Source organism: Microcebus murinus, chromosome 6, assembly GCF_040939455.1.
Source record: "Microcebus murinus isolate Inina chromosome 6, M.murinus_Inina_mat1.0, whole genome shotgun sequence".
NCBI classification, from domain to species: domain Eukaryota; kingdom Metazoa; phylum Chordata; class Mammalia; order Primates; family Cheirogaleidae; genus Microcebus; species Microcebus murinus.
This window is the reverse complement of record NC_134109.1, coordinates 72066644-72086518: the sequence shown is the minus strand read 5'-3', so window position 1 is coordinate 72086518 and position 19875 is coordinate 72066644. Positions and strand designations below refer to the sequence as shown.

The following is a 19875-nucleotide window of genomic DNA, read 5'->3' as shown; positions in this document are numbered from 1 at the left end:
TATGGGCCTGCTTTTGGCTAATGAGATGGTCAATGTCTCGTTCCATATTTGTCACTGCTAGTCGTAACAAGTGGTGCGAGTATGCATCAGTTAGTCTAGATCTGGTTGGAGATTTCAGATGTTTCATTCTGGAAAAAGTCTGTTCACAGACATAAGTGCTGCCAAAGATGGTTACCATTTTGAGTGCATGGTTCCTGAGATTAGGGTATGTCTCAGAGCGGAGAGATGCATACAAATTAGGAAGGCTGCCTGACTTGAATGCATCTTTCAGAGAGTCACAATTCTGCAGTTCAGCCAGTTCCATTTGGTAAATTGTACCCACATTTTCAATGTCAATAGAAAATGGGTTACGGAAAAGCTGTATGTCCTATTCATGGAGATGAAGCTCTTTAAATCTAAATTGGAACTCCTTTTGCAACTTTTCCAGTGAATCCCCAACCAATGGTTTTTCCACTAACAGATTTTGAGTTTTGGGGAGATGGCAGAAATCTTCCTCCTTCACTTGTTTGATGAGGAGGCCTAATTTTACTTCAGATGCTTTCACATGTGATTGCATATCACAGATGAGCTTCCCCTTTCCTTGAAGTTGCACACTGAAACTGCTGAGTAGCTCTGTTACATCTGTCAGAAAGGCAAGGTGCCATTTCCATGCTGCAGTATGATCCAAAATCACCCAATCAGCGGTGAGCATTAGCAGCAGCTCAATCAGGAGCGGGATAAGCGAAGCAGGCAGGTTTTAGTAAACGCCCTGACATTCCTCCCTTTTCATGCTTCTTTTGCCTCTAGACAGGAGCATCAACTTCTAAGGGATTGCTACTTAAGGGGTGATAGCCCCATGGGGCCATTATACGGGCTGTGGCCCTTCGAGTTACTGTTGTCTCTATAAACTAGATTAGGATGCCGAGTAGGCATGGGCCTATAGTTACCAAGAAGAGGATTGTTATCAGTGGTCCTGCCAAAGGAAGTAACCAAGAGGTCCATTGTCCCAGACCAAAGCCCCATTCTGAGTTTAGTTCTTGTTTTCTCTTTTGAAGCCTCTCTTTCAGTTCCTTTACTGGGGCAGTGAGGACCCCTGAATTACATAGTAACAGCACTCTTCTCCAAGAAACACACAAGTTCCCCCTTCTCTGCAGTGAGGAGATCGAGTGGTCACCTATTTTGCAGCGTGGCCGCCGCCAGTGAATCTAGCTGGCTCTGGAGGGATAACAAGGAATCCCCTATCTGTTCCATGTCTTCAGTAAGTTCTTCGGGATAGCTTGTAGTACAGACCCAATGAGGTCCCCAGGTCGGCGGTTCCTGTGCCTATGCCGGCTGCTATCCCTCCTCCTATGAGTACTGAGGCTAGTAGGGCACATTTGCTCCGGATTTGGCTTAACCAGAACACCTAACTCCTCCTCTTCATCTCATTCTTAATTCCGAAAAGACCATTGCCTTTTAAACATTCTTCCTGCACTTCCTTCACTCTGGGGTCCAATTTGCCTTAAACTGTATGCAAACTATGGATGGAAGAAAGGACTCTTGAGGGAATCATAAACCAGCCCATGGGGAGACTGAAGATATCACAATAATGCCTAAGTTAAAATTTTAATTGCACCCCTTGAGGGTCTCAATGACACTTGTTTCTCTTTCATTCACCTGCACCCCCTTTCTGAAATCTCCTCATGAGGTTCATAAGCAAAAGTAGCTGATATATAAAACTCACCTGTTGGCCTTTCACTGCTGGACCAGACAGGGGAAAGTTCTGCAGGTGTGGGGGTGATTGAGGTTTCTTGTGCAGCCCTTGATGCAAATACCAACCTGCTAACTGAAGGCCACACCTCAAGGGCTGACTATCAGATTGTATTTCTTTCCACTGGTTATTACCATCTCCCTGTTACTCTGTTTCTTTTGAGCACTTCAGGAAAGGAGGAAAGGGAGTTTCAACAGTTACCTTTGTATATCCTAGGATTCTCAGGGTCAGGCCCTGGGTTTTATTCCACCCAAGGGAAGGAGAAGCATCAATGAAAAGATACAGCCTCAGTGTTTATTATCAGGTCTGTCCACACATAGCCATATCATGAAGGGTAAGTAACCTTTCTCCCTGCCTAAATGTCACTAGATTTTTGTCTAAGATACCTACATGTCAATGCTAGCTCCAGTGGAATGTCTTTATCATATTCACATATTTTTGCAAGCTTTTGTGGGTTTCTGGATATGTGATTTCATCCACAGCACCTCCAGTATTATAATAACAAATTACATTATAATGAACTATTGGCTCCAGTGCCCACCTACCGAAATCTCCCTCAGCTTAATACTTCTTTAAATATTTTTGCCTAATGCTTCACAAAGGAATATCTCTTTATCCAGAAATTTGACATATTATATAATTTGGTGTTAGAAGACTATTTGGTTTTATGTTTAATAACTCACTTTCTAAAATGCTCCCAATTAAATATGACTTACTCCCATTACTCTTATGCATATTCCAGGTAATATAGTGCCCTTCCTTTAGTAATTTATTTTCTACATCTTAAATTATTTATACCACTATGTTTTTATATTTTTCTTTATATCAGACCAAGATGTATGTTTCTCAGTGCCAGAATATATAAGAAGGTCAGTAGAATAATGCTGAGCAACCAGAAAGAGCCACCCATAACTTTGCTAGGTTATACCCTGGAACTGAGTGATTTTTTTAATCCAGTCTTTTAGGTTCACTTGAATTCATTGTCTTCCATTTAGATTTTTAAATAATTATGCTGACAATTTTATCCTAATTATTTGTAGTTATATTTATCATTAGGATTCTTATGAACAATAACAGCTATAAGTTTTTTTCAGGTCCTAATATATTCCAGGAACTGTACTGGCACTAGAATGTGCACTAGGCAACTGTACTTAACACTACTTGCACAAGAGCTCTGCAAAATAGGTGTTAAGTTGCCCAAGGGCACACAGTGTGTAGTACAGTATTTGAACCCAAACCAATATGACTTAACCATTTATTTCCCTTTAAGTATGTGATATAACAGGACTACTTAAGTATTACTAGATTGAATCAATCCATTGTGAATCTAATCCAGCTATAGTATGTCACAACATAGATTGCTAGAGTAGGTGTTCTCTTCCTTCCTCACCAAACCACATGCTTTCCTCCTAAAACTATTAATACATTCTCAATTCTTCCTAAGGAGCAACTCATTTTTTTTTCCCTAGTTTGTATGTGTAGCTGTTCCACTTCACTACTGGACTACCCACTTTGGTGTTATAATATCCAGGATATTTTGGAGAAAATTTTGAGAAGGTTGCCCATCGTGAACTGAGTTTTACAAAAGAAAACAATGTGTTTAAAAAAAAAAAAAAGACTCTTTTGAGAAGGGAAATCAATAGGATTTGATGATTGATTGCATATGAGAGGTGACATAATTATAACTGAAAGTACCTCAAATGATTCTTAAGTTTCTGGCTTTAGCTAATGCTAAATGGATTGCTAGATGGAGAGTGAAGCTATTCACCAAGAAGCAAGTACAAAGGAGGAGCCCTTACAAAGGAAAAGATAGAGTAAAGAGAAATACTAAGTAAAATGGTGATTATAGTTTTGAAAATATAAATAACTTCTATTTAGAGTGGATGCTCAAAATTGACAGGGTTATGAGGGATTGAGTAGTGCATCACAAGATTTAAATGTGACCTTCCAAAATGTGACCAAACTTGTAAATTTGGTCAGCTACACAAGACCCTGCATGATAATGTTCAGATTGGGGACTCAGTGGTGATGATGTTTATACACTCAGTAGGTTATCCTTTTGGTGACAGAATTGGCAAATCTGAAATTCATTCAACCATTAATTCATTCCAGTGCCTACTGTGCACCAGAAATGGAGTAATCTGAGAAAAGAAAGATAAACATCATTTGTGAATTACAAAAGTTTCCAGTCTAGAGGGCAACACAGACATGATTTGGCGATTATAGCACATGCTCCACTAGAAAACTATATAACATGCCATGAAAATATTAAACGCAGCATTTATTTTATACGTAATAGTTTTGTCTTGCTGATGTCAGTATATGATAGTTATCAAAAGGATATCTAAAAATCTTCATCATCAAAAACCTATGACAGGCCGGGTGTGATGACTCATGCCTGTAATCCTAGCACTCTGGGAGGTAGAGGCAGGCGGATTGCTGGAGGTCAGGAATTTGAAACCAGTGAGTGAGACCCCGTCTCTACTAAAAATAGAAAGTAATTAATTGACCAACTAAAAATGTATATACAAAAAATTAGCCAGGCATGGTGGCACATGCCTGTAGTCCCAGCTACTGGGGAGGCTGAGGCAGTAGGATCACTGAGCCCAGGAAATTGAGGTTGCTGTGAGCTAGGCTGATGCCATGGCACTCACTCTAGTCTGGGCAACAAAGTGAGACTCTGTCTCAAAAAAAAAAACCTATGACACTCTACATTGACCAATCTAAATTTTTTTAATCATTATAAGCTCATTTTATGGGTCAAATGTATTAAGATATATGTTTAAGAATATTAATTACAGTGGTGATTATATTAAATAATATAAAACACTGATAACAATCTAAATCTATCACTAAGGAGTTGATTAAACCTATAGAATAGAAGAGAATGCAGCCATTGAGTTGACAATGTAGAGCTATACTTTTGACATGGAAAAAAGACTAAAATATATTAGGCTAAAAAAACTGGTTATAAAACAGTGTATTTTGAAAAATTCCATTTTAAGTTTTAAAGGAAAGAGGAATGCAATTTTCCAAAGTGTTAAAAAAAATTTTTTCTGAGAAATGAGATTATTTTTATATTTTCTTTGTCTTTGCCTATATTTTTCATGTTCTTAATTATTTAAAAAAATTCTATTTTGGTAAAGTAAATTTTAAACACTGTAGCATTAATGAACTTAAATAACAAAACATAAGCATTTTACATTATTTGAAATGATGTGCTGAAGAGCTTAGTGTTAATAAATATCCTTGCATTTGGAAAAGGCTTATTGAATATTTTTTACATATAAATTTTAAATATCACTGAAATGAAAGAAAAGAAAATAGCATTTGTGTCCAGCAAGAATTGACCTTTAGCAACATTTAGAGCTATGTTATGTTTGCTTGATTATCTGTCTGTCTGACATTTTTATTTTTAGCTTTTATGGATACATAATAGAGTGTCTGAGAAGTGCATCAAGTACTTTCTATGCAGGGAAGCAATGCCAAAAAAATAAAAAAAGTTATTTTACTACTAACTTTTGGTTAAAAAATTAACTCAGACTAATAGCTGTTCTATTAGAAATAACTGACTATGGGTGGAAAAAAGAAATACAAACTGATAAACACTTTGCTGCCCTTCATAGAGGGTAATGCTTCTGACCTTTCACATTTTCAAAGGGAAGAGAGAAGTTTTTAAAAATCTAACCCACCGATAAAGAATATCCAAATAATGTAAAGATTCTATTGTTATGGACATAAATTTAATAAAATCTGGGATCACCAGGATTGTTAATTAGTGGCTTTTAACTAAAAGCTAGGAGTCAATGGATGAGTTACTGCAAACTAATTGCCAAATAGCCAACATATGTACCTTGCACGGGTTTCCTACAAGTTCTTCAGGAAACAAAACAACTTGCATAAATGTTGTTTTCTGTCTTCTCTGCAGCCCTGGGATTCATGAACAATTCAGAGACAAGCACTGTGACCGAGTTTGTCCTCCTTGGCTTTCCTGGTTGTCAGGAGCTGCAAAGCTTCCTCTTCTCGCTGTTCTTTGGGGTCTATGTATTTAGCATGGTGGGAAATGGGACCATTGTCTGTGCTGTGAAGTTGGACAAACGGCTCCATACCCCAATGTATATTCTCCTAGGGAACTTTGCTTTCCTTGAAATCTGGTACATTACCTCCACTGTGCCCAGCATGCTAGTCAATTTTCTCTCAGAGACAAAAACCATCTCTTTCATTGGCTGTTTTCTCCAGTTCTATTTTTTTACTTCCCTGGGTACAACTGAAGTATATTTCCTCTGCATCATGGCGTATGATCGGTACCTCGCTATCTGCCGCCCATTGCACTACCCGACCATCATGACCCCACAACTCTGCTATATCTTGATGTCTCTTTGCTGGGTGTTTGGGTTTCTGAGTTACTCTGTCTCCACTGTGCAACTCTCTCAAGTGCCTTTCTGTGGGCCCAACGTTGTCAATCACTTCTTGTGTGACATGGACCCACTGATGGCTCTGTCTTGTGCCCCAGCTCCTGTCACTGAGATAGTCTTCTATATCCTGAGCTCCCTCATTATCATCCTCACTCTTCTGTACATCTTTGGCTCCTATATTCTTTTGCTGATAGCAGTGTTAAAAGTCCCTTCAGCAGCTGGCCGGCAGAAGGCCTTTTCCACCTGTGGATCTCATCTGACAGTGGTGTGTTTGTTCTTTGGGGCCCTCTTGGCAATGTATGCGAGCCCCACAGCTGATAACCCTGCTGCATTTCAGAAGATTATGACTTTGTTCTATTCTGTGGTGACTCCCTTCTTGAACCCCGTGATTTACAGCTTACGAAACAAGGAGATGAAGGCTGCACTGAAGAACATCCTGAGGCTAGAGTGAGCACAAGGTAATCTACACGAGGCCAAGCAAACCGTCATCCAGACATAAAAGACTAATTAAGAAAGATTCTGCTGCTACTTCTCCAATACACACTTTAAAGAAGATATTTTTTCTCAGGGGGTCCCTCATTGTTTTATTACTCAACTTCACTTGATGCAGAGCTAAACCATGGTTGATTCATATTACATTCCATGTGTAACAACCACATTTTCAACATGGGTGACTCCAGTAGGGGAGATACGAGGGCATTTTATCTCTGCTATTTCATACTGTATGGTTGTGATTACTGGGGAATGGCGTGGAAGGTAGAAGTTATTGTAGGTTAGTCACCGTTGGTATACTTAAGGCATGTATTAGCACAGTTCAATAATTTTAAAAGTGAATAAAGGATGAAATTTAAATGCCTGACACATTTTCTTGCACTCTTGTTTCTTGATGATTGAAAATCTTCCAGACTAGGAACAACTAAAAGTTTCACACTTATATTAATATAAGTGGCATATGTTTTAACATCACATAAAATAGCAATAATTCTTTTATTCAACAAATATTAACAGAGTACCTATTATGTTCTAAGCACTCTTCTAGGCACTAGAGATATGCTATGACCAAATAGTCAAAACCACTATCACATGGAGTTTAATTTCTAGCAGCGGAGAGACAATTAAAAAACAAGAAAAATATATAACATGTCAGAGAGTGATAAGTGCTATGAAGAAAAGGCAATGAGGGAAGAAAATGTAGGCAAAAGAGCTGAAGTGTTAAATAAGATGACCAGGGAAGGCTACCCTGAGAAGGTAACATTAAAGCAAAATCTTGAAGAAGATGAGGAAATGAGCCATGTAGACAGCTGAGCAGAGGGTCATGCAGACACCCAAGCAGAGGGAAGGAAGCAAGTTCTCCACAAGATGCTGAGGGTTGTGTCCAACTTATAGCAAGGACGTTGGTTTTGCTGGAGTAGAGAGATTAAGAGAAAGAATATTAGGGATAAAGTCAGAAAGTGAATAGGGTTCCAAATTGTGTGGAAGCTTGTGAATCATAGTAAAAACCTTTTTTAATTATAATTTGACATTATAATTGCATACATTTATAGGGTACAAAGTGATGGTATGATTTATGAATACAATGTAGAATAATTAAATCAAGCCAATTAACATATCCATCACCTCAAATGCCTATTTTCCATAGTGAGAATTTTTAAAATTTATCCTCTTAGCAATTTTCAAATGCACAATAACATTATTATTTACTATATTCACTACATTGTGTGACATATCTCCAAGAAAAAAAAAAACTGACTCCTCCTATCTTAGGCTTTATACCCTTTGACAGTCATCTCCTCATCCCCTTATCCCCAGCCTTTGGTAACCACCATTCTACTCTCCTGCTTCTTTGAGTTTGATATTTTTAGATTCACATATAAGTAAAAACATGCAATATTTGTCTTTCTGTGTCTGGCTTATTTCACTTAGCATAATGTTCTCCAATTCCATCCATGTCATGGCAAATGACATTTCCCTCTTTTTTAAGGCTGACAAGTGTTCTCTTTTGTATATATACCACATTTTTTTATCTATTTATCTGTTGATGGACACTTTGGTTGATCCCATAACTTGGCTAATATGAATAGTGCTGTAATGAACGTGGAGTGCAGACATCTCTTCGACACACTGATTTCAAATCTTCTGGGTAAATACCCAGGAGTGGGATTGCTGTATCATATAGTAATTCTATTTTTAGTTTTCTAAGGAAACTCCATACAGTTTTCCATAATGACTGTACTAATTCTCATTTTCACCAACAGTGTACAAGGGTTGCCTTTTCTTCACATCCTCACCAACATTTACTTTCTTTTGTCTTTTTGATAATAGCCATTCTGACAAGTGCAAAGTTATATCTCACTGTGGTTTCAATTTATATTTTCCTAATAATTAATGCTGCTGAGCATTTTTCATATATCTCGTGGCCATTTGTATGTCTTCTTTTTTTTTTTTAACAGGGTCTCACCTTATTGCCCAGGCTAGGCTAGAGTGCAGTGGCGTTGTCATAGCTCACAGCAACCTTAAACTCCTGGCTCAAGTGATCCTCTTGCCTCATTCTCCCGAGTATCTGGGACTATAGGAGGGGCATGCTACCATGTCCAGCTAGCTTTTTTATCTTTTGCAGAGACTAGGGTCTCACTATGTTGCCCAGATTAGTCTTAAACTCCTGACCTCAAGGGATCCTTCCACCTCAGTCTCCCAAAATGCTAAGATTACAAGTATGAGCCACTGCACCTGGCCTTGTATGCCTTCTTTTGAGAAATGTCTATTCAGGTTCCTTGCCCATTTTTTAATCAGATTATTTGTTTTCTTTTTGTAGAGTTATTTGATTTCCTTACATTTCGGATATTAACCCTTTGTAAGATGTATGGCTTTTAAATATTTTCTCCCAGTTTGTAGGTTGTCTCTTCACTCTGCCAATTGTTTCCTTTTCTATCCAGTTTTTTTAGTTTGATGTAATTCCATTTGTCCATTTTTGCTTTTGTTGTCTGCTTTTGGGGTCAAATCTAAAAATCGTTGTCCCAACTAATGTCATGTAGTTTTTTCCCTATTTTCTTCTACTCCTTTTACAGTTTCAGATCTTATGTCTAAGTCTTTAATCCATTTTGAGTTAATTTTTGAACAGAGTAAGATAGGGTCCTATTTCATTGTTCTGCATATGGAAATCCAGAGTTCTCAACACAATTTACCAAAGAGACTGTCCTTTTTCCAATGTGTATTCTTGACACCTTTGTCAAAAATCAATTGACCATATTTGCATGGGTTTATTTCTGGGCTTTCTATTCTACTCCACAGGTCAATGACTCTATTTTTATGACAGTATCATGCTCTTTTAATTACTATTGCTTTGTAGTATAGTTTAAAATCAGGTAGCATGGTGCCTTAGCTTCACTCCTTTTGCTATTCAGGGCTTTTTGTGGCTCCGTATGAATTTTAGTAATATTTTTTTCTGCTTTGGAATTTTTGATGAGGATTGCATTAAATCTGTAGATCACTTTGGATAGTATGGACATTTTAACAATATTAATTCTTCTAATCCATGAACATGGAATATCTTTCCATTTATTCGTGTCTTCTTCAGTTTCTTTCATTAACATTTTATAATTAATTGACTTCATGAGATGGGACAGCTCTAGAAGTTTTGAGCAGAGAAGTAACATAATCTTATATACATTATAAAAGGATCATCCCCCTCACTGTTTTGTTGACAATAGACTAGAGAGAGACATGCATATTTAAAAGCTCTTATTTCTAGTTGTCAAATTAAACATTTTTGTTTCTTTTTAAAGGAATTTGTATCCATAACCTATCCTTGAGGATAGGTTGTTTGGGAAGGAGGAAAAAACCCAGGAGCTCGATTGTCCCAAAGGAATAGAAAGTCCCCTTAGACCCAAAAAGAGAATTCTAATTCTGGACTGTTTCCATGACAATATTAAGAGTTAGTGGAAAGTTAGAAATCCACCCTTGGGTCTGTCAACCTACACTTAAGCATAATTATAATTGTATAGATATTTATAAATATTTTTATATTCATTATCTCATTTCATCCATATTTCAGGCCTATGAGGCACACAGGGAAGATGAGTATGTATTTAATATTTGAAAAACTGGAGGTCACTAAGCTCTTGAAGCTCATGAGTGAAAACACTCAAACTAGGAACCAGATTGTCTGTGTCATGGTTTTCTACTAACCCACCACTTTCTCTTTAAGTCCAACTTCAATCCCACCCAGTGCTCCCTTTTTAACTCAATTCTCTTCATTTCATATGATGCCTGAATAATCTTCCCCACCATACTCTACCTATCTCAGACCTCTTTCAAAAGCCCTTCCAGATGTTTAAATCCAATCCTGCTTTTCTAGATACCTAAGTTTTAGTCCAACACACATCACCTGCAACTCAGTTCCAAGTGCCATTTATCCCTTCAAATATCATTCTTAACCCTCTCTCCCAATCATGTTTGACTAATTCCTGATCCTATCGAAATCCCTCCCAGGCTTAGAAGCTGTTTCAAACACACCCATCCTTATTCCAGACTCTAACGTTCTATCACCTTCCATAGTGGTTCTCAAGCTTCAATGTGCATTAGAAACACCTGGAAAGTTTGTTAAAACAGATTTCTGGGCCCCACATTCAGAGTTTCTGACTTACTAGGTCTGGATAAGTCCAGAGAACATGTATTTGTAACAAGTTCAGAAGTGATGCTGATACTTTGGGTACAGGGACTACATTTTTTATTTTTTTTATTTTAATTATTATAGGTACATACTAGTTGTTTATCTTCGTAGGGTACATGTGATGTTTTGATACAGGCATAGAATATGAATTAATCAAATCAGGATAATTGGGATATCCATCACCTCAGGCATTTATCATTTCTTTATGTTAAAGTATATCCTAATTTATTGTTGATTATAGTTACTTTGTTGTGCTATCAAATATTGTTCATTCTATCTATCTACCTATATTTTTGCACCCATTAACCATGCCCTCCTTTATCTTCCCCTCCCTGCTACCCTTTTCAGCTTCTGGTAACTAGGTAACCATCATTCCACTCTCTCTCTCCGTGAGATCAATTGTTTTTGTTTTTGTTTTTGTTTTTTTGAGATAGAGTCTTGCTCTGTCACCCTGGCTAGAGTGCAGTGGCATCATGATAGCCCATTGCAACCTCCAACTCCTGGGCTTCAGTGATTCTCCTGCCTCCGCCTCTGGAGTAACTGGGACTACAGGCGTGCACCACCACCCTGGTTAATATTTCTATTTTTTGTAGAGATAGGGTCTCACTCTTGCTCAATCTGGTTTCAAATTCCTGAGCTCAAGTGATCCTCCCACCTCAGCCTCCCAGAGTGTTAGGACCAGAGTCATGAACCACCGCACCTGACCTCAATTCTTTTTAATATTTAGCTCCCACATATGAGTGATAACATGTGAGATTTGTCTTTCTATGCTTGCCTTATTTCACTTAACATAACATTCTCTAGTTCCATCCATGTTGCAACAAATCGCAGGATTTCATTCTTTTGTGGCTATATAATATTCTATTGTGTATATGTGCCATAATTGCTTTATCCATTCATCCACTGATGGACGCTTACATTGATTCCATATCTAGACTGTTGTGAATAGTGCTGCAATAAATATGGGAGTGCAGATATCTTTTCAATATACTGAATTCTCCACCTTTGGATATGTACCCAGCAGTTGGATTGCTGGTTGATATGGTAGTTCTATTTTTAGTTTTTTGAGAAACTTTCATACTGTTATTTATAGCGATTGCACTAATTCACATTCCCATCAACAGTGTATAAGGATTCCCCTTTCTCTGCATCCTCACCAGCATTCATTATTGCCTGTCTTTTTTTTAATAAAAGCCATTTTAACTAGGATGGGATTATATCTCATTGTAGTTTTAATTTGCATTTCTCTGATGACTAATGATGTTGAGCATTTGTTCATACACCTGTTGGCCATTTGTATGTCTTCTTTTGAGAAATGTCTATTCAGGTCCATTGCCCATAATTTAATTGGATTATTTTATTTTTTCCTATTGAGTTATTGGAGCTCCTTATATATTCTAGTTATTAATCCCTTGTTGGATGGGTAGTTTGCAAATATCTTGCCCCATTGTGTGGATTGTCTATTCACTACATTTTTAAGAATCTACTCTACACTTACACAGCATTACCCCTAAATTCAGTCGTGTTCTCTACGTGAGCTCTTGCTATGATTGAATTAATCTCCTCCTTAGGTTCTCTGCCTCAATTTCTTTGTCCTCTTTCCCCTGATATGTTACTGATAGAATTAATACTTCCCACCTCTGAACTATTCAGAAGGCTAAACTTTTACTAATATTACATCATGTCAGTTAACAGCCTTACAAATCTGCTTTTACAGAAGACCAAACTTTTTCAAACAGATATGTTCAAGTTATACTTAAAATTGAAAAAGGAGATTATTTATCTTATGTTAAATATAACAAAATTAAGTAAACTATTTATAGACAAAGAATTTTTTAATCTCAGTGTTTACAGGTGAGGCACTGAGAACAAAGTAAGTCTAGTTCAAATTATATAACAGAAATTTGTTCCATATCTGTATATTTTAACCCAAAACAATTACGTAATCTCCATGAAGTCTTGACCTTGTTGGTTTCTATCTGTGTGTACTCAGTGTTTAACTCAGAACACACATAGTAGGTATGTTACAAATGTTTGCCAATTACATGGATTCAAAAAAAAGAATGAAGCAAGTCTATTTGGGAGAGATGATCACACACACACACACACATGTACACACACACAACACATACACTTAGATACACATCTATATTTTCTTTCTCTCTCTCCCCTTCTTTCAGCCTCTTCCCTCCTTCCAGGTAGATCAGTTTCTTAGAGGGAGGATATCTCCACATAGACGAAAGTTTTCACAGCTTCTCTTAGATATTTATCCTGCTTCTCTGTCTCACTAGTCAAACCACTGGGGAAAATATAAACAGATATACGTAGAATTAAATGTATACACAGAAATACAGGCACGGGAAGTAAGTCCCTCCCAATGAACACTGGGGACCTGTGGATCCTATTCAGGAGAGACCAGTAAACTCTTAATAATCACTGACATGAAAAACATATTTCATTTGGTTCAGAGTAGTAAAGAAAGCAAGTTTTTGGAGCCACAGATAATACTCTCCATCCATAACACAGCTTTAACACTGTGTAAATGAGATTCTTGTGTCTGCAGCTTCCCTCATATCCTCCTCTTGGAGCCAGAAATGCTATCAGGTATGTGAGGAAAGTCTGCCTGCATCATGCACCACTACTTCCGTGCATTCACTGCTGTCAGATGCTAAGAATATGTGGTTCTTCTATAAATCTGGTAATTTTGTGTTCCTTTGTTCTTTGCAGGAACAACATGTTAGGCCCTTCGCTTCTTTTTGCCCAACACACTCCTAAAGAGTTTCCAGGGTGATATATTCACATTAAGGGCTCACTCAGGTATCACAGTGTTCCCACTGTACAGCTCACTTAGGGGAAATGGGGCTCTAATATCTTTGATATTTTAGGAGGACCATTAAGTTCCCTTCAGATAGATGCAGCATGAGTCTCATACCACCTTGCAAAATTAGTCAGTGAAGTTTTTATTGACATATTATCTTTCAGCAGGAAAATTAAAGCAAGCTGTTCTTATTTCTTCACAGTTGTTGACAAGTGACCAATGGCAAGTAGAAACTGAGAAGAAAGTAAGACGGCAAATTCCCTTTTCATTTGGATTTACCTACAGATTAACCTTAATAATATAATACTTAAAAGAACCTCTGCACTTATAATTTTAAAAATGCCCTTCCCTGGGCAAGTGGCTTAAAACCCCAGCAAGTGGTTGGGGCTATGGAAGAGGATCTGGCTCCCTTATCAGTTCATACAGAATGAACAGCCCAGGCTCTTTGTCCCTCCTCTTCTACCCAATCTCCCATCTGTACTACCACTTGAGGTGAATAGTAAGACAAAAGAGGTGAATTTAATTTTACCATTTGAGCTACTATTAGATGTAACCTGGAGGTGGAGACAATAGAAATTGATGGAGTGAGATTTCAAATTATCTGTGAAATTTATTTTTCCATCTTTCTATGAACCTATAGTCTATAGATAATTAAAATTTCAATGCAGGACAAATAAGGTCAACAAGGTCTTGGACATTATGAAGTCAAATAATAATCAGGTGGGAGTCAAAACTTATGAGGTCTGGTTCCAGGTCAAGTATCATGAGTTGGAATTAAATTTCTCTTCTTGGTGCTAAGAACTTCCTGGCCTGTGAGCAGGGTAAGTTAATTCATGTCTCATGTCTCTCTGTCTACTGTCTTGCAAAGCCCAAAATACCTAATTTATGCCAAATAAAATATATCATGCCACCTGGACTGCATAGATTTATTTATTTGTAACTGGAATAAATATCTTTCTTCAAGCCCACAGCATACTCTTAAGCATGGGCTGATTGTTTTTATAAAGCATACATTCCAAAAGGGGAGGAATTGTGTTTTGCATATTCACCATTGTACCTCAGATCTTAGCACACTGCTAGGAATATAATAATCAGTAAATAAACATTTGTTAAATGCCTCAACAAATAAACAAATGGATCAAATGCTACAACTTAAATTCAGCACCTAACCTATTTTTTATTGCAAGTCCATTAACTATATTTTCCAAATAAAAATGATAGCATGTGTTCTTGCAAATGTAAGTATGGTTATGGAAAGTATATTTGAAATTATGATTCTTGGCTCATGCCTATAATCCTTGCACTCTGGGAGGCTGAGGCAGGAGCATTGCTTCAGGCCAGGAGTTTGAGACCAGCCTGAGCAAGAGGAAGACCCCCATCTCTACTAAAAAAAAAAAAATTCCATGCATAGTTCCAGCTACTCCAGAGGCTAAGCAAGAGGACTGCTTGAGCCCAGGAGTTTGAAGTTGCAGTGAGCTATGATTATACCACTGCACTCTAGCCTGTGCAACACAGCGAGACTATGTCTCAAAGAAAAACAAAAAAAGGAAAGAAACATAAATGATAAAATTAAAACTCTCACAGAAATTTTTATACATGTGGTCATTATAATTATAACCCATTAAACTAAAGTACTTGGACTAAATTTACATTTTTTTTCTAAGCCTTGAACACGGATCTAACATTCTTTTTTTTTTTTCCGGCATATTATGGGGGTACAAATTTTAAGGTTTCAAAAAATGCCCTTTCCCCCCCTCCCCCCACAAGTGTGAGTTTCCAGTGCGACCATCCCCCAGATGGTGCACATCTCACTCATTATGTATGTATATATCCGCCCCCCTCCCCCCTCCCACCTGCCCAATACCCTATTACTATAGTACCTATGTGTCCACTTAGGTGCTGCTCAGTTAATACCAGTTCGCTGGTGAGTATATGTGGTGCTTGTTTTTCCATTCTTGGGATACTTCACTTAGTAGTATGGGTTCCAACTCTAACCAGGAAAATATAAGATGTGCTATATCACCGTTGTGGAAAGCAATATGGAGATACCTTAAGCGATACAAGTGGGTCTACCATTAGATCCAGCAATCCCATTGCTGGGCATCGACCCAAAAGATCCAATGACACTCTACAAAAAAGACACCTGCACTCGAATGTTTATAGCAGCACAATTCATAATTGCAAGGCTGTGGAAACAGCCCAAGTGCCCATCAATCCAAGAATGGATTAATAAAATGTGGTATATGTATACCATGGAATACTATTCAGCTATAAATTTACATTTTTATGTAAATCATGTTTATTAAAGAATTTTTTCATTCTAATAATATTATTAATATGAATATCCAAAGGTACCTTGGCAATAAAACATTCATCTTTTTGAGTTTGCTCCAGGTTTGATCAAGTACTGAGAAGCAGGTCTCTTGTACTCTACAGATTGTATACATGGCATAAGGATGGAATTTTGTAAGTATCTTTACAGAGACATTCATAAATAATATGGTCAATTATCCTACTTTTAAGGTCAATATATTGCGAAATTTAAAATATTGATGGTGGTTTATGCAGCCAAAGATCCCAAACTTTAACCAGGAAACTTGAGGACATAGAAATAAGCTTGACCAATAGTTTCAACAAGATTCTTAGTAAACTATCCAGGTTTTTAGCTTTGTCTCAACTTCCACTTCAGCCAATATCAGCAAGATCTTTCTGATCTCTGCACATCGTAAGGCAACTTTTCTATTCATTATTTAACTTAGGTAAAAGCAGATGATGCAGGGACATATTATAGAGTTTGGGGCTTAATCCCTAGCAAAAATGAAAGCATGTGGTTCTATTACTAGAAAAATTGGGGAGAAGAAAAATGGCAGAGTAAACGTAACTTCCTGGATTCCTGCTCCCAGAGAAATCGACTTACCCAGCAGCAAGGTACCTCAAGAGCTAAGCCATGATGTAGAATAGTGCACCTTGCAGTGGGTGCAAAACAAGCCAGGGAAAATGGTGGATGCAAAAGAATTATGCACAGGGAACATAACAGCTGCCTCCAGTTATTTAAGACCTCATCCTCACCATCATGGGAAAGGAATTAGTTTCTGTAGCTCCAACAAAGTTGAAGTTTGCTTGTTGACTTGGGAAGCCCCAGGATCAACACAGGTTATAAAGGAGACAAATTTTGCTCAACATAAAGAAGTGCGTTGAGAGCATAGCTCCTTAGGAGAGGAATCAGATGGATTATTCAGCAAATCCAGATGCCCTCAAGGAGAATGTGATCTAGAGAGAAGTAGATACATACTTTTCAAACCATTTTACAGATTCCTAGGGGTTCCAGGGTACCTCCCTAAGACTAGCAAAAGGAAGGAAGCTCAAGACTCCCACCCCACAGTTCCATTCTTATCTGCTTTTCATAGGACTTCTACATATGAACCTTTGTCTAGAAGGCAATGAACATGTCCAAAATGTATACTTGTATGTAGGATATCCAAGGGGTAATGATTTTACTATGACAGATGAAACATTACTGAGACTCAGGGTTATAGAAATATTTGAAATGAAGTGAGGTTTGTTCCAAAGCAATCTCCAAATAGGCCAGTGGATCTAGAAGCTACTGACTTTGTACCATAAGTGAATTCCTTAAATCTCTCTGAACTTCAGTTTCCTTATCTGTAAAAGAAAAAAATAAGGCCGGGCGCTGTGGCTCACGCCTGTAATCCTAGCTCTTGGGAGGCCGAGGCGGGCGGATTGCTCAAGGTCAGGAGTTCAAAACCAGCCTGAGCAAGAGCGAGACCCCGTCTCTACTATAAACAGAAAGAAATTAATTGGCCAACTGATATATATATATAAAAAATTAGCCGGGCATGGTGGCGCATGCCTGTAGTCCCAGCTACTCGGGAGGCTGAGGCAGAAGGATCACTCGAGCCCAGGAGTTTGAGGTTGCTGTGAGCTAGGCTGACGCCACGGCACTCACTCTAGCCTGGACAACAAAGTGAGACTCTGTCTCAAAAAAAAAAAAAAAAAAAAAAGAAAAGAAAAAAATAAAGAATACCTCCCTACAGCTCAAAGGGTCATGAGAAGGCTCAAATAAGATAATACAGGCAAAAACACTTAGTGTATTTTCCAGCATGTGTTAGAAAAATCTACAAATGTTTACTATTATTCATTTCTTGGTTACATCTGTTGTTTTTTTTGGTTTTTTTTTTTAACAGCTCTGGGACCCCAGAACAGAACAATGCATTTCATGACTGAGTTTATCCTCTTGGGTTTCCAAGGTCAAAGGGAGATGCAGAGCTTCTTCTTCTCATTAATCCTGGTTCTCTATGTCCTGGCGCTGCTGGGGAATGGGGCTATTGTCTGCGCTGTGAAATGGGACAGGCAGCTCCACACACCCATGTACATCCTCTTGGGAAACTTTGCCTTTCTAGAGATCTGGTACATTTCCTCCACTGTCCCAAACATGCTGGTGAATATCCTCTCTGAGACTAAGACCATCTCCTTCTCTGGCTGCTTCCTCCAGTTCTATTTCTTTTTCTCATTGGGTACAACAGAGTGTTTCTTCTTATCAGTCATGGCTTATGATCGGTACCTGGCGATCTGCCGCCCACTGCACTATCCCTCCACCATGACGAGGAGGGTCTGCGTAACCCTGGTCTGTGTATGCTGGGTGAGTGGATTTCTCTGCTATCCGGTCCCCATTGTCCTTATCTCCCAGCTTCCCTTCTGTGGACCCAACATCATTGACCACTTCGTGTGTGACCCGGGCCCATTGTTCGCACTGGCCTGCATCTCTGCTCCTTCCATTGAACTTCTCTGTTACACCTTCAACTCAGTGATTATTTTTGGGCCCTTCCTCTCCATCTTGGGATCTTACACAATGGTCATCAGAGCAGTGCTTCGTGTTCCCTCTGGTGCTGGTCGAACTAAAGCGTTCTCCACATGTGGGTCCCACCTAACGGTGGTATCTCTATTCTATGGAACCCTCATGGTGATGTATGTGAGCCCAACATCAGGGAACCCAGCAGGAATGCAGAAGATTGTCACTCTGGTATATTCAGTAGTGACTCCGCTCTTAAATCCCCTTATCTATAGTCTCCGAAACAAAGACATGAAAAATGCCCTAAAGAAAGTCCTGGCATTGGCACTTAGCCAAAACTGAGACATCTTCAGAAAAGAAGTTGCATTGGTTACTTCTGATCTTAGTTATTTATAATAACCACAGTCAATGGCTTCAGTGAGTATGTTCTGGCTCATACTCAAGAAGACAGTGAGACTTAGCTTTCACAGTTCCTCAGCTCATCAATGATAAATGCTCAATAAAGTCTTTTAAACATGCATGGCCTCACTGAGTAATTATATGGGGTTGGGTGTGTGTGTGTGTGTATGTGTGTGTACATATATATATATAGATATATATGTATGTATATAATGTATATATATCCTTTTTCTGTGATGTATCTTTGCTGGTTTTAATCTTAGCTAATGGAAAGAATCAATTGTATGTGTACCTGAAGCCTTTCAAGAGAGTGCAATCTTTTATTTTCAGAAAATAAATATTCTTAAAGATAATGAATCAAGAAGCCACAGCAAAAAAAAAATAATAAAATACCCACTAATAATAGACATCTTCCATTGTTTGAGGCGGTCTTTCACACTAAGAACAGAATATGCTTCACATCTCTATCCCTTAAAGTACAAACTCCCCTTTCTGCCATTCAAAGCCCTCAGGCTGCTCCAGTCAGTCCTCTCTCCTCCTGACCACTGTGTAAGTCTTGCACTTCACCATGTCCAGTCTTCTTCTTGAACCTCAAAAACCTTCACTCCCCACTGGATATCTTTACTCATAGTGCTTCCTCCTGAAATCAGTTGTGACAACCCCCAAATCACGTGTGGTATGGAATATGCCCTAAGCGTATTTTTATTTGTACACAGCAGTTTCCATGTCAACCACAGAGGAACAGGTGCCTCTCAGAGGCTGTAGTGCAAAATCTAGATTAGAAAAGTATTCAAAGAAAATTCGGCCAAGAACAAATTCCATTTTTGTACCCAAACCCTATGCTGAAACAGAAAGGCCATCAGCTAAAAGGCCAATCTACTTAAAATGAGAATATACTCCTTTTTAGCTGTGGCCATTTCATAGTGAGATTAGGTGTGGGAGGAAGATGGACCTGCCAGTGTTAAGTGATGAGATGCTCTTGTATGATGTTTCTCAGTTTCTCAGTCTCTCAGTCTTCTCAGCATGTCTGGCAATAGT

At 38.3% G+C, this 19875-nt stretch overlaps 2 protein-coding genes across 2 annotated transcripts; both read left to right on the top strand.

The window, feature by feature from the left end:
* The first annotated feature begins 5668 nt into the window (after positions 1 to 5668).
* Positions 5669 to 6595, top strand: LOC109730532 (olfactory receptor 11H4-like). The gene has a single exon (XM_020286140.1). It carries the CDS (start codon positions 5669 to 5671, stop codon positions 6593 to 6595), a length of 927 nt encoding a protein of 308 aa, XP_020141729.1.
* Positions 6596 to 17776: 11181 nt separating this feature from the next.
* On the top strand, positions 17777 to 18780 carry LOC105864743 (olfactory receptor 11H6). Its single transcript, XM_012752796.3, has one exon. The coding sequence runs from the start codon at positions 17857 to 17859 to the stop codon at positions 18778 to 18780; it is 924 nt and encodes a 307-aa protein (XP_012608250.1). The 5' UTR covers positions 17777 to 17856.
* The last annotated feature ends 1095 nt before the right edge of the window (positions 18781 to 19875 follow it).

Bases quoted from the DNA above. Each gene is read 5' to 3' on its own strand.
- LOC109730532 (XM_020286140.1), top strand. From the start codon at position 5,669: ATGAACAATTCAGAGACAAGCACTGTGACCGAGTTTGTCCTCCTTGGC.
- LOC105864743 (XM_012752796.3), top strand. From the start codon at position 17,857: ATGCATTTCATGACTGAGTTTATCCTCTTGGGTTTCCAAGGTCAAAGG.